Genomic DNA, 12,405 nt, shown 5'->3' with positions numbered 1-12,405 from the left:
TCTTTGGGAAAGTGCATTGCGCCTCGCGTGTGATCAACAGAGCACACCGAATGTGTTTCTTTTCTTCTTCTTTTTTTTTTTTTTTTTTTTTTTTTTTAAGGAAAATGAAATATTTCTCCCCCATCCGAAACCTTCTGCAGTCATGAACTGCCTCGTCGGATGACGAAAACACTGCTGGCGACCAGTGTTCTCACTTTCATTCCAACTGGAAAGGTTCTCCCCAGAGTATAATGTGCTCTTAATTGATCTGTAGTCTGATTGCCCATTTATCTGCAATGTGGCCTCAGAGGACAGATCATTTATGGCAAAACTGGACATGTGCCATGAAAAATTTACATCGACATTTCTTCAAGGTTCAGTTGGCAAATGACGCATTTTTTTTAAATAATGCATAATGTGAGACAATTGTTTTGACTGACCGATCGATAGACTAAGAGGCGACATCACATGAGTCAAGTGCAGAAAGTACGAACGTCTACGACCAAAGCAAGCCTCGAGCTTTGGAAATGACTGTCGAACAAGTCAGATGACAAAAGCAAAACGTGCATTCTGTTTTAAAATAAGCCGAGACAAAATCTTAAGTAGCCAGTCTTGCCAAATATTATATGGTGAAAAAGCCTCGTTGATTAAGAACTAGTTTTTGAGGGGGAAAACATACCTCGGGTCGAATTTGGGAAATACAAATATTTCAGTAAATCCTAAAAGCAGAGGGCATTAAAGTGATGGGGCATAGCATTTAATCGATAGCATTTCAAATGTACCGACGGGACATGGAAAACATATCAATCCAATATGCGGCTTACAGTCAAGCCACTTGTAGATCTGTGGGACACTGACATTTTGAGGTTGGTTCACTGCACACTGAAATATTTGACCAACAGGATTACTCCACTCCAGCACCGTCAACATCATAAATCCTCACTGCCACCACAGTTCGTCAAATCCATACAGCGGATCCAATCATAAGAGGCACGGCTTTTTCTCATCTATGCAGGAGACCACGGAGCTGCTACGGGTAACAGAATTTTCCACTACACGTGTGATACTGGCTGTGCGCGAGCCAACCAGACCCCATGTCAAGTTCATGGACACCCAATGGCATCCAACCGTTCTTTATGGACACATTAAACAATATATTAATTAATTTGCAACGGGTCCAGTGTTACCCATTTAAAAATTAACAAAGGAGTTACTATAAGTTTATGTATGCAATTTTCCTTTTCAATCGATAAGAGGAAAATATGAATTACAGTATGAACTCAAAATTCAAAGATAATTTAACACAAGATTTATTTCCATTCTGGACCAATCCTTCTTGCACACACACAAAACAGTATAAGATAAAAATAGGGCAACTGAAAATGGAAAATTTCCTTTAGATCTCACCAAGGACAGTGATGTCCTTGATGAACAAGTAGGCTTCTGTGGAACATAGAATTTAATGTCAGTACAGAGTTGGCACAATCTTTTGTTTGCCATATCTTTATCTAGTTTGGTTTTCGAATGTCTGCACTTTGTGCAATCTAAAATTATTCTCACTGGGACATAAAACAAAAAGCAATTAAAGAGGGGGAAAAACCAAATGAACCTTTCTTGAGACATTTCAACACGGAGATGTTTGTCCTTAACTGTCTCCTTTGCCTCTTCCTCTATCCATTATCCATCGCAGAGAACAAAGGCTACTGCGGGAGTGTGTGTGTGTGTGTCTGTGTGTGTGTGCGTGTGTGCTCTGTGTGTGCGTGTGTGTGTACGAGCAACAGGGTGAGGTGTGCAGTTCAGTCCGGCCCATCACGTGAGGATGGTGTCGTCGATCTCCTCGGTGGACTCCGGCAGGCTGCAGATCTTCTTCAGGGAGCGGCGGTTACACTCTGAGAGCAGGTCGTTGCTGGCCGAGTCCAGTATGGCGGTCAGGCTCTGAAACCACAAACGGGACGTCAGCGATCACCGAGCCCCGCGCGCACGCCTGTACGCACGCACACGCACGCACACGCATGTGCACACGCACACGCACACAATTCACGCTATTCGGCGCCAAATACGCCATTTTCCCCATGAACAATGCATGACGAGTAAAATTTCCGGTGATCACAGCACCAGCTAAACTGCGAATGAGAAAAAAAGTGACAGACAGATAAGGAAAAATGTCGACTGGATTAAGGGGCCTGTGGTAATGATACAGCTGGAGGCGGTGGGAGGGGCTAAGGCCAGCGTGTGCGCCGGCAGGTTGCGGGAGCCTGACCTGCATAAGCTCCTCCCCCTGCCGCAGTCTGAGCAGGCTGATGATGGTGTGCTCGCTCTGGGCCCGCACGCTGGTGTTCTTGTCCTTGGTGTTGTCCAGCAGGCTCTTCAGGAGCGGCTTGATGAGGCTGGGGTCCAGGGCGGGCGTGGCCGGGTCCTTGCACACCCACCACAGCACCCGTACCGCCGCCAGCCGGATGTCGCTGGACTGGTTCTGCAGACACTGTGGGGGGGGGGGGGGGGTGAGTGGCATGTTAAGTGACCCGCCCCTGTATCGTCTGGCATGTGCAGTCATACCACCCCCCATAGGCCAGGCATTCTGAGGCCTTGGGCAGTGGCAGCACAATAAGCCACTGGAAATCACTGGAAATCTAAACGGTATCTGGGCGTATACATTTTAAAGGACCTCACCTTGACGAACTGTGTGATGATTCGGGGGGACACGCCAGCCGCTCCATTACTGTTGAGCTGGTGTTTCATCAGATAGCCCATAGCTCTGACCCCACTGGTGGCAATAGGAATCTATGGGGGGGCAGAGATGGCATAGATGAGAGAGGGAAAGGGAAAGGAGTAATGCAGGATGTTTCATAGATAGAGAAACCTGCACTTGTAGTGGTTGTGTCGTTCATCCGGCTCTGACGGCTCGCGGTTCGAGTCCGACCAGGAGCCCGCCCTCACCCTGTCCGCCGTGGCGCTGGCCAGGACGGCCTCCAGCACCGCCGCCCCGTACTCCTCCCCGCACAGCCGATCCGGCGCCGCCCGCACCGCGATGGCCAACGCCAGGCTCCGCCCGTGCCGCACCATCCAGTCCACGCCCGACATGTCCGCTGCGGATGGAGGGGGAAGCTGGTCACGTGGCCGCACCACCGCCGAAACAGCAGTGTGTGTGTTGACGTGCCATTTGGTACCGCAGCAGCAGTGTGTGCCTTGGGTTTATGGATATGAGTTTTTACCGTACGAACGGATGTGAGAACGTACGTGGTGTGTGATGTGTGTGGATGCGATTGTGTGTGTTCTGGGTATGGACATGTGAGGGCACATATGTATGCATCACTGAGTGTTGCATTTGTGAATAGGTGTGCATTTGTGTGAACGGGCATGACTATATTGTGTGCATGCATGTGGCAATGTGAGTTCTGGGTATGAATGTATAAGGATGTGTATACTGTGCATGTGTGTGTAAGTGTGTGCGTGTGAGAGTGTGTGCAGTCGTGTGCTCACCCAGCACATGCTGCTGAAGGACGCTCCTCAGCTCCTCCTCAGACAGGAAGGCGCAGAGCTCCCCGACGCAGCCGGCCGAGGACATGCGCGTGGCGTCCTGTGGGGAGCACAAGCGCGCAGTCAGGCGCAGTCAGACTCAGTCAGACTCAGTCAGGCGCAGTCAGACGCAGGCAGACGCAGGCAGACGCAGTCAGACTCAGTCAGGCACAGTCAGACGCAGGCAGACGCAGGCAGACGCAGGCAGACGCAGGCAGGCGCAGGCAGGCGCAGTCAGACGCAGTCAGACTCAGTCAGACGCAGGCAGACGCAGGCAGACGCAGGCAGACGCAGGCAGACGCAGGCGCTGCAGCGAGCGCCCGGGCCACGTCCCTCATGCGCTGCAGGATCCGAGCGCACCCCCCCCTCACAAAGCCACATCCTGCCCAGAGCTCAGAGTCTGTCGGGCAGGATGTCAAGTGGAGACTGATCGCCACGGAAACAAAGCCACACGCTCGTACAAACGCACAGCAGCAGAGTCCCTTTGATCTCTCATTACTGCTTCATTACCATGAAATTACACACCCAGTGAACAAGACCAGCACTTATCACTCATTCATAGTTCTGTATTTTCTATTAGGAATAATTAATAACATTTTCACATGGAATGTCTGTAAGCAATTTAGGGCAGATGAAACCACACCAGTGTGGAGAACTCAAGTGCATTATTATGCAACAGAAGTACTGAGAAAAATGTCAGTAAAAAAAAAGAAAAAAAAAGAGCAGTACACTTCCTGTCATGCGATCAGAACCATAACCTAAACGGTAGAGTGCAGACTGCAGGGGTGCACAGAAAAGTGCCACAGGATGTTCTGCAGAAGGGGCTGTAGGGAAATGGAGTCTAGTTTGTCAAACATTTGAAAAATCTAAAGCTCTGGATTCACCTCCAATTACGCTCTCTCTGTATGGTCTTATGTGACACTATGTCCATTGAACAAACTCAATTTTTCTTGACTTTCACACATCGTACCTCATCGTGTCCCAGCATGCCGAGCAACGTGGTGGTGATGTTCTTGCGAATGGCTGGATCGACCTTTGACCCCGCGCCCTGGATCACAAACCTCAAAGCTTGTAGCATGGTTTCCCTGAGAGAGAGTGGAAATGGAAATCATAAAACAGACTAGCATGCACAGCTCTGTCTGCACAATAAGAAACAATGCAGCTTTAACACCGCCAGAGCCAGCTAGCACCGCTACAAGGGCGGCGTGTGGGCAGGGCAGCCTGTGTGGTTGAGAGAAAACCACTCTTGCGCAAAACCATCAGGGTTTCTACCCGCTCCCGTAAAGCACGTGCTGAGGGGGCCGGCCCCCCGCGGTTGACCTTTGACCTGGGCCTACCTGACGCCGGCGTCCTCGGCGTTGCGGATGGCGGCCAGCTGCTCGGTGAAGAGCGGGTCCACCTTGCTGTGGATGGACACCAGCTGGCCCAGCGCCTCGGCCGCCCGCAGCCTGACCGCCCGGCTCGTGTCCTGCAGGGCCTTCAGGAAGGTGGTCTGGAGCTGCGGCAGGAAGGGCTTCAGAGCCATGCCCACCTGGGGGAGGAGCAGCACAGACACAGCGCGTTAATACTGAGGGGGGGGGGGAGAGAGAGGGAGGGAGAGGGAGGGAGAAAAGAGGGAGAGAGGGGGGAGAGAGGGAGGGAGAAAAGAGAGGGAGGGAGGGAGAAAGGGGGGAGAGAAAGAGAGACGGGGAGGGGTGGGGAGATAGGGAGGGAGAGGGAGAGGGAGGGAAATGGGAAAGAGAGAATAAAAGGAGAGCGGGAGGAAGAGACCCACCTTAGCCAGGAGCAGGGTGAGAGTCTCCAGCAGTGCGGTTTTGACGGTCCAGGAGAATCGGTCTCCCAGGATACGGATGAGGGGCCCGGTGATGTTGACCACCGAGGGCCTGAGGGCCTCGGGCGAGGTCAGCTTGATGACCCCTCCCAGCGCCCGCGCCGCCTCCTCCTTCTGCTCAGGGCTGCCCGTCAGCACGCCCTCTCTCAGCACCGGCAGGATGCAGGTCACGCCCTGACAGGCACAGCACAGACAAGGGCTCAGGCAGCTGTGCGGACGCCTCTGCCGGGACCTCAACTGTGTTCTTGTGGTCAGTGTGTGCTCTAAAGTGTGTTCTTATAGTCAGAGTGTACTATAAAGTGTGCTGTTATGGACAGTGTGCTCTGAAGTGCGCTCTTACAGCCACAGTGTGCTCCGAAGTGTGCTCTTATGGTCAGTGTGTGCTCTGAAGTGTGCTCTTACAGCCAGTGTGCTCCGAAGTGTGCTCTTATGGTCAGTGTGTGCTCTGAAGCGTGCTCTTATGGTCAGTGTGTACTCTGAAGCGTGTTCTTACAGTCACAGTGTGTTCTGAAGTGTGCTCTCATGGTCAGTGTGTGCTCTCATGGTCAGAGACTCACCTTCTTAGGCAGGCAGAAGCCGGGCAGATGCTGTCCCTTAGCCTCGGCGCCCGCTGAGCGGATGTCTCTGTGCAGGTCGTCGATCAGAGCCAGCTGGCTGCCCGCGTCCAGCTTCTGCTCATAAAGCCACACGCACAAGCTGGGTCAGCCTCACTCTTTACTCTCAACATGCGCACATACACACACACGCACGCACGCACGCGCACACACACACACACACACACACACACACACGCACAAGCTGGGTCAGCCTCACTCTTTACTCTCAACATGCAAGCATACACACACACGCACGCGCACGCGCATACACACACACACGCACACGCGCATACACACACACGCACACACAGACACACACGCACAAACTGGGTCAGCCTCACTCTTTACTCTCAACATGAAAGCATGCAAGCATACGCACACGCATGCACGCACCCACACACACACACACACACTCGCAAGAGCTGGGTCAGCCTCACTCTTTACTCTCAACATGCAAGCATACACACACACACGCACATGCACGCACACACACACATGCACACACGCACTCTGGAGAAAGCCGGAGTCACTATTCTTAAGACACGCATACCAAAACATGTCTACTTAACTCACTCCTCTCAAAGACACCGACACTCGCGCACACACACACACCTGACATACTGGCTGCTCATTTAATGAACGCATGACTAATTAATGAATGGGACTTCAAAGATCCCCTCGGGCTGTATTGATTTGCCTCAGGCAGCACTACAGTTTGAATAATGCAAGAACAACCCAGCGAGCCAGACACAGAAATATCAAACCCGGAATTCTGAAAACAGCACGCTGCTCATTATGTATGTAAGCGATATACTTAGCGTGCACTCAAATAGTTCCACAACGTCAACATACGATACGGCAATTTGGGAAACCGAAAAACGAATTGATTTACGTGGCTCACGTTAGCTTATCCTAAATACAGACACACAGAATCTCTGGCCAGAAAATACCAACAGAGCAGATGTGCTTGTGCACAATACAAGCGCGTCGGATCCGATGAACACTGAACATTCGGTCAGCACTGGGGGATCGTAATCATGTCATTTTTCCACTTTAGAAATACTGCTGCACTGAGGAAGGAACGTCTCGGCCCCTCTGTGGAGCATGCTAGCGCTAAAAGCGTTCTGTCCCGCTCTGCATCACCTCTGTGGAGCATGCTAGCGCTAAAAGCGTTCTGTACCGCTCTGCATCACCTCTGTGGAGCATGCTAGCGCTAAAAGCGTTCTGTACCGCTCTGTGTCACCTCTGTGGAGCATGCTAGCGCTAAAAGCGTTCTGTCCCGCTCTGCATCACCTCTGTGGAGCATGCTAGCGCTAAAAGCGTTCTGTACCGCTCTGCATCACCTCTGTGGAGCATGCTAGCGCTAAAAGCGTTCTGTACCGCTCTGCATCACCTCTGTGGAGCATGCTAGCGCTAAAAGCGTTCTGTCCCGCTCTGCATCACCTCTGTGGAGCATGCTAGCGCTAAAAGCGTTCTGTACCGCTCTGCATCACCTCTGTGGAGCATGCTAGCGCTAAAGCGTTCTGTACCGCTCTGCATCACCTCTGTGGAGCATGCTAGCGCTAAAAGCGTTCTGTACCGCTCTGCATCACCTCTGTGGACTGGATGCAGATGGTTCCACATCATTCAACAGCACTTCAGGTTTCCATTCAATTTTGCATTCAACCTTCCCACCAATCAAGGTGTCTGCTTCTGCCAGACTGGATCCCTGAAGTGCATGAGCGGACACGCTGGTCAGAGGTAACACCTGTCGCCAGCGTTACGAGCTGTGTTAGGAGCGGCGCTAGCTCCCCGCGGCGCGCTAACCTTGGTGATGGAGTTGATGGTGTCCCAGCTCTGCTGCAGCACCTCGGGGTTGGCGTCGTTGAGCAGGCGGATGAGGCCCGACAGCAGGGTGCGGGTGTGGGCGCTGTAGTCCAGCCGCGTGCGGGCGAAGTAGGCGTTGAGGATGGTGACCGAGGCCTGCCTCAGGCCCGGGTCCGAGCCGCGCGTGGCCTCCAGCAGGTCCTCGATGATGATTCGCTGGCCGGCCTCGTCGTCCACGGACAGGATGACAGTCTGGCAGCTGCACAGCTCCTGTGAGGAGGGGAGAGGGGAGGGACCCCGCTGCTTAACACGCCCACAAAGAACAAACTGCAAAGCCCTCATTGGCTGAGCCCGCCCCATTGGGTTTGTGTGCGCAGTGACACCCGCTTGCAACAACGGCCAATCCTGGTGCTCCATTTACAGAGCAATGACATAAGGCTTGGCAGGGCTAGAAAGTGCATAAATATACCTAACGTGAAACATGCATTTGTCTAAATGGAGTTTAATGCAGAATTGTTCATCGGCCTTTAAGTTGTAGAATTGTGTAGGCGGGGTCTGTGGGTGTGGCCCTGGCTCTCACCTGCTGTCCCTCCTCGGTGCCCAGCTTGTCCTTGAGGGAGGACAGGAGGGCGGGCAGGATGACGCCCAGGTGGCGCGTCAGGGCGTCGCCCGCCACCGCCGACAGGAAGGCCAGGACGCGCGTGTTGACCGGGGGGGCCGTCAGCTGACAGAGAGAGAGAGACAGAGTTCACAAAGCCAGCAGGGAAAAAAGCACAAGACAAGAGTGCGCATGACAGTACCAGCCTGGCCCTCAGCACCAGCCTGGCCCTCAGCACCAGCCTGGCCCTCAGTACCAGCCTGGCCCTCAGTACCAGCCTGGCCCTCAGCACCAGCCTGGCCCTCAGCACCAGCCTGGCCCTCAGCACCAGCCTGGCCCTCAGCACCAGCCTGGCCCTCAGCACCAGCCTGGCCCTCAGCACCAGCCTGGCCCTCAGCACCAGCCTGGCCCTCAGCACCAGCCTGGCCCTCAGCACCAGCCTGGCCCTCAGCACCAGCCTGGCCCTCAGCACCAGCCTGGCCCTCAGCACCAGCCTGGCCCTCAGTACCAGCCTGGCCCTCAGTACCAGCCTGGCCCTCAGCACCAGCCTGGCCCTCAGCACCAGCCTGGCCCTCAGCACCAGCCTGGCCCTCAGCACCAGCCTGGCCCTCAGCACCAGCGGTCAGACTGACAGGCTCACCTTGGGCACCAGGTAAGGCAGCACAGAGCGGCTCTTCACCGCCATCACCTGCTTCAGTCCATCAAGGGCAAACTCTGCAGTCTCCTCATCATCCTGGGAATGCACAAAAACATGTACAGTCACACAAATACACACACACACACACACACACACATATATATACATATACAAATTCACAAAAGCACACACAAATTTACCATCTTCATGGTCTTCCAATAGAACGTAAGCATTCTATTTTACCACCCGAATCTGTGGGCTCCATCTTAACCAAGGCTTGTTACCGCCATCATGCTGCTAATTTATTCTCATGGTCTTCCCATGCAACATAAGCATTCATTTTTACCACCCAAGTCTGCGTCTATAGTGCCGCGCACTGCAGACGATGGGCCAGTGGGGTTTCTCAGCGCAGCGCCCCCTACAGGTGCCCTCCTCTCTCACCAGCTGGCGGAGCAGGGCGGGCAGGATGTCGTCCAGCGCCTGGTGGCCGATGGTGGCGTGCAGCTGCTCGAAGGTTTTGGCGGCGGCCTCCCGCACCTCCTCCAGGGGGTCGCACAGCGCCTTGCGCACCGTGGGCACCAGGGACTCGGAGAACACCAGCACCTGCGGGACAAGCTCGTCAGTGCGGGCGGCCTTCAGTGTGCCGGCCTCCAGACCCCGGCTGGGCTCCAGCTCATTAAATATGTGCGCTACACATTCACAACCTTAGGACATACAGTGTGAACATCAAACTACACTTCTGGTGCATCTGCACAAAAGGGCAACCAAATCTGTTCAGAGCACAGCCACAAAATGATCGTGTCAGCGGGGCCCAATATCAAAATTGTGGAATCCATGGGACAATTAACACAATTCCCAGTTACTGACATCACTTGGGGTTTTTGTAAACCTGTCTATATGAATAGAGCGTATATGAAAAGACATATATATACATATATATATATATATATATAACCCCTTTACTGGGTGAACATGCAAGGGAGACTGTTATTCTCTCCAAGCCCTCCCTGGCTGTAATGTGAGCAGCGATCCTGCGCTGCAGCTCTGGTGCGGTCAGTGGCGGCCGCGGCGGGCGACTGACCGCGTCCTTGCTGGTGGACTTCATGATCTCGCTCAGCCCGATGCACACGCCCTGCCGCTCGTCGCTCTTGTCCGAGCGCAGGCCCTCCTCCAGGATGGGGATGATTTCCGGAAGGATCTTCTCCCCGAGCTTCCGCACCAGGTCTCCAAGCGTCCGCGCCGCGATCTGAGACAGCGGACCGGGGGGTACAGAGTCAGCACAGAGACACAGATAGACGTAGAGAGCACAGCATATTCAGATAGACAGATGTTCAGGCAGACATACAAGTCTGACCAAGCTTTAAAGAAAGTGAAAGAAAGATAAAGGGGAAAGAACTAAAACATTTAAGGCATGCACAACAAAGCTCAGCACTTTTCACCCTTTGAAGAGTAGGTTCCTTGGAATGTTTTTTTCAAAATTCTCAGTGTTCTGGAACTCCATTGCTTTCAATTACCCATGGTGACTGTGACATCAGCAGTAGAATGTTCAGTTAAGAACATTCTAATCACAAATTCATACTCTTATACCTTGAACACTGAACAGCACAGAGAGGGAGGGAGGGAGAGAGCACAGAAGAAGTGTGGGCTTTAGGGATCAGGTGGGGGCAGGTAGGGGGCATGCGGGGGCGACCGGGGGCAGGTGGGGGCAGGCAGGGGCAGGTTGGGGAGGTTGGGGGCAGGTAGAGGCAGGGGGTTGGGGGTACCGTTCTCTTGTCGGGGCAGGTGGAGGCCAGGAAGCCCAGCAGCAGGGTGAAGAGGGTGGGCAGGATCTCGCGCAGGGTGCGGGGCGTGTTGGACACCACGATCTTCCACACGTGGAGGGAGGCCTGCCGCACCACCAGCTGGGTGTCGGAGCGGCCCATGTACAGGCCCGACAGGACCCGGTTCCTCCGCTCGGCACCCAGAGCGCCGATGATCGCCTGCGCCGCGACGGGAACACCGAATTACATCCTCCCGCCAGGTTACACACCAACGACACTACACACTACACACTACACACTATACACTATACACTATACACTACAGACTATACACTATACACTACACACTACACACTATACACTACAGTCTATACACTATACACTACACACTACACATTACACACGCGCTCTGACCACCCTCTACCTCCATCTGAAAGCTCAGACTGGATAGTTCTGCACCCCTGTAACACGCTGACTGAGGTTTGTAACTCAGTGATAAGACCTCAACAATGATTGCACATTCAAACACTCAGTGCTCATTACTTAGATATTTTCACACCCATCTCAAAGGCACCAATCTCCCGCATAAGGAGTGTCTGTGCATTAGTGTTGGAGGGGCACCTTGTTGGACTGCGCAGTGCCAAAGTTGTCGTCCTCAGAGGCCGTCTCTGTCGTCATCTTGCCTGTCACTCCAGAGATGTGGAAGAGCAGGTCGCCCAGCAGCTGCACCGAGCTGAACCTGAGAGGGACAGAGTGTGAGTGTGGCTGACAGACCGTGTGTGTGTGTATATTTATGTGAGGGGATGTGGTGTATGTGGAAATGTGTGAGGAGTGAGTCTGTATATATGCATAAGTGTATGTGTGTGCGTGTGCGGGTTTGTGCGTGTGCATATTTATGTGAGGAGATGTGGTATATGTGGACATGTGTGAGAGAGTGAGTGTGTGTATGTGTGTATGTGTACGTGTGTACGTGCGTGTAAGCGTGTCGCAGAGCGGTACCTGATCCTCCACAGGTCGTTGAACAGGCCCTGCTCCAGCTCGGGCAGCAGCAGGGCGATGGCGGTCTCGGCGTACATGCTGATGATGCGCTGGCCCGCACGCAGCGCCGTGTCCCGCACGTACTCGTTCTCGTCCGCCAGGGCCTGGGGCGAGCGAGAGAGGGGTTCACAAGGAGGGAGGGACGGGGACAGGGAAAGAAACAAAAATTAAAGTTTAAAATGTAATCTAAATTCAAAGAGAAACATGGAAGAGGGGATTAAGAGTGTGGAGGACAGACGGAAAGTTTCTGTGCGTTTGCTGTACTCGATTGTACACAACTTTGGTAAGAAAACGCATTTACATCATGTGACAGGAAACTGCGCTGAACAGAGGGAGAGGAAGAGCGAACAAAAGAGGGAAAAGGGAGAAAAGAGAGGGCCTACTTTCAGAATGCAGGGGATGATGGGGCCCACGTAGGGGGTGAACTTGTCCCCGAAGGTCAGGGGGAGGTAGATGAACATCATGATGTATCCGTCGCGCACGTGGGAGGCGATGTCCACCTTGCTGGCCGTCTGCACCACATCCGGCATCAGCTTCTCCAGCTTCTCCACGCCCAGCCCCGCCATCACCTCAGCCAGCCCTGGGGAGGCCAACGCGGGCCGGTTAGCTCAGACCGTCGGGTAACGCTACCCTCTGCTGGCGAT

The 12,405-nt window shown here is 53.5% G+C and overlaps 1 protein-coding gene across 1 annotated transcript in view; it reads right to left on the bottom strand.

Moving 5' to 3' along the window:
- Positions 1–1,265: 1,265 nt before the first annotated feature.
- Positions 1,266–12,405, bottom strand: part of gcn1 (GCN1 activator of EIF2AK4) — a 33,579-nt gene continuing 22,439 nt past the window's right edge. The window contains exons 41-58 of the mRNA XM_035380144.1: positions 12,145–12,341; positions 11,723–11,865; positions 11,345–11,462; positions 10,727–10,942; positions 10,045–10,209; positions 9,405–9,566; positions 8,967–9,059; positions 8,309–8,452; positions 7,729–7,998; positions 5,884–5,997; positions 5,270–5,500; positions 4,833–5,026; positions 4,466–4,580; positions 3,460–3,556; positions 2,917–3,065; positions 2,650–2,760; positions 2,240–2,461; positions 1,266–1,914 (exon numbers count right to left, since the gene is read on the bottom strand). Coding sequence (XP_035236035.1) covers positions 1,789–1,914; positions 2,240–2,461; positions 2,650–2,760; positions 2,917–3,065; positions 3,460–3,556; positions 4,466–4,580; positions 4,833–5,026; positions 5,270–5,500; positions 5,884–5,997; positions 7,729–7,998; positions 8,309–8,452; positions 8,967–9,059; positions 9,405–9,566; positions 10,045–10,209; positions 10,727–10,942; positions 11,345–11,462; positions 11,723–11,865; positions 12,145–12,341 — 2,867 coding nt within the window. The 3' untranslated portion in view covers positions 1,266–1,788. The remainder of the gene's footprint in view (positions 1,915–2,239; positions 2,462–2,649; positions 2,761–2,916; positions 3,066–3,459; positions 3,557–4,465; positions 4,581–4,832; positions 5,027–5,269; positions 5,501–5,883; positions 5,998–7,728; positions 7,999–8,308; positions 8,453–8,966; positions 9,060–9,404; positions 9,567–10,044; positions 10,210–10,726; positions 10,943–11,344; positions 11,463–11,722; positions 11,866–12,144; positions 12,342–12,405) is intronic.

Source organism: Anguilla anguilla, chromosome 10, assembly GCF_013347855.1.
Source record: "Anguilla anguilla isolate fAngAng1 chromosome 10, fAngAng1.pri, whole genome shotgun sequence".
NCBI lineage: Eukaryota > Metazoa > Chordata > Actinopteri > Anguilliformes > Anguillidae > Anguilla > Anguilla anguilla.
This window is presented reverse-complemented; position numbering and strand designations above follow the sequence as displayed.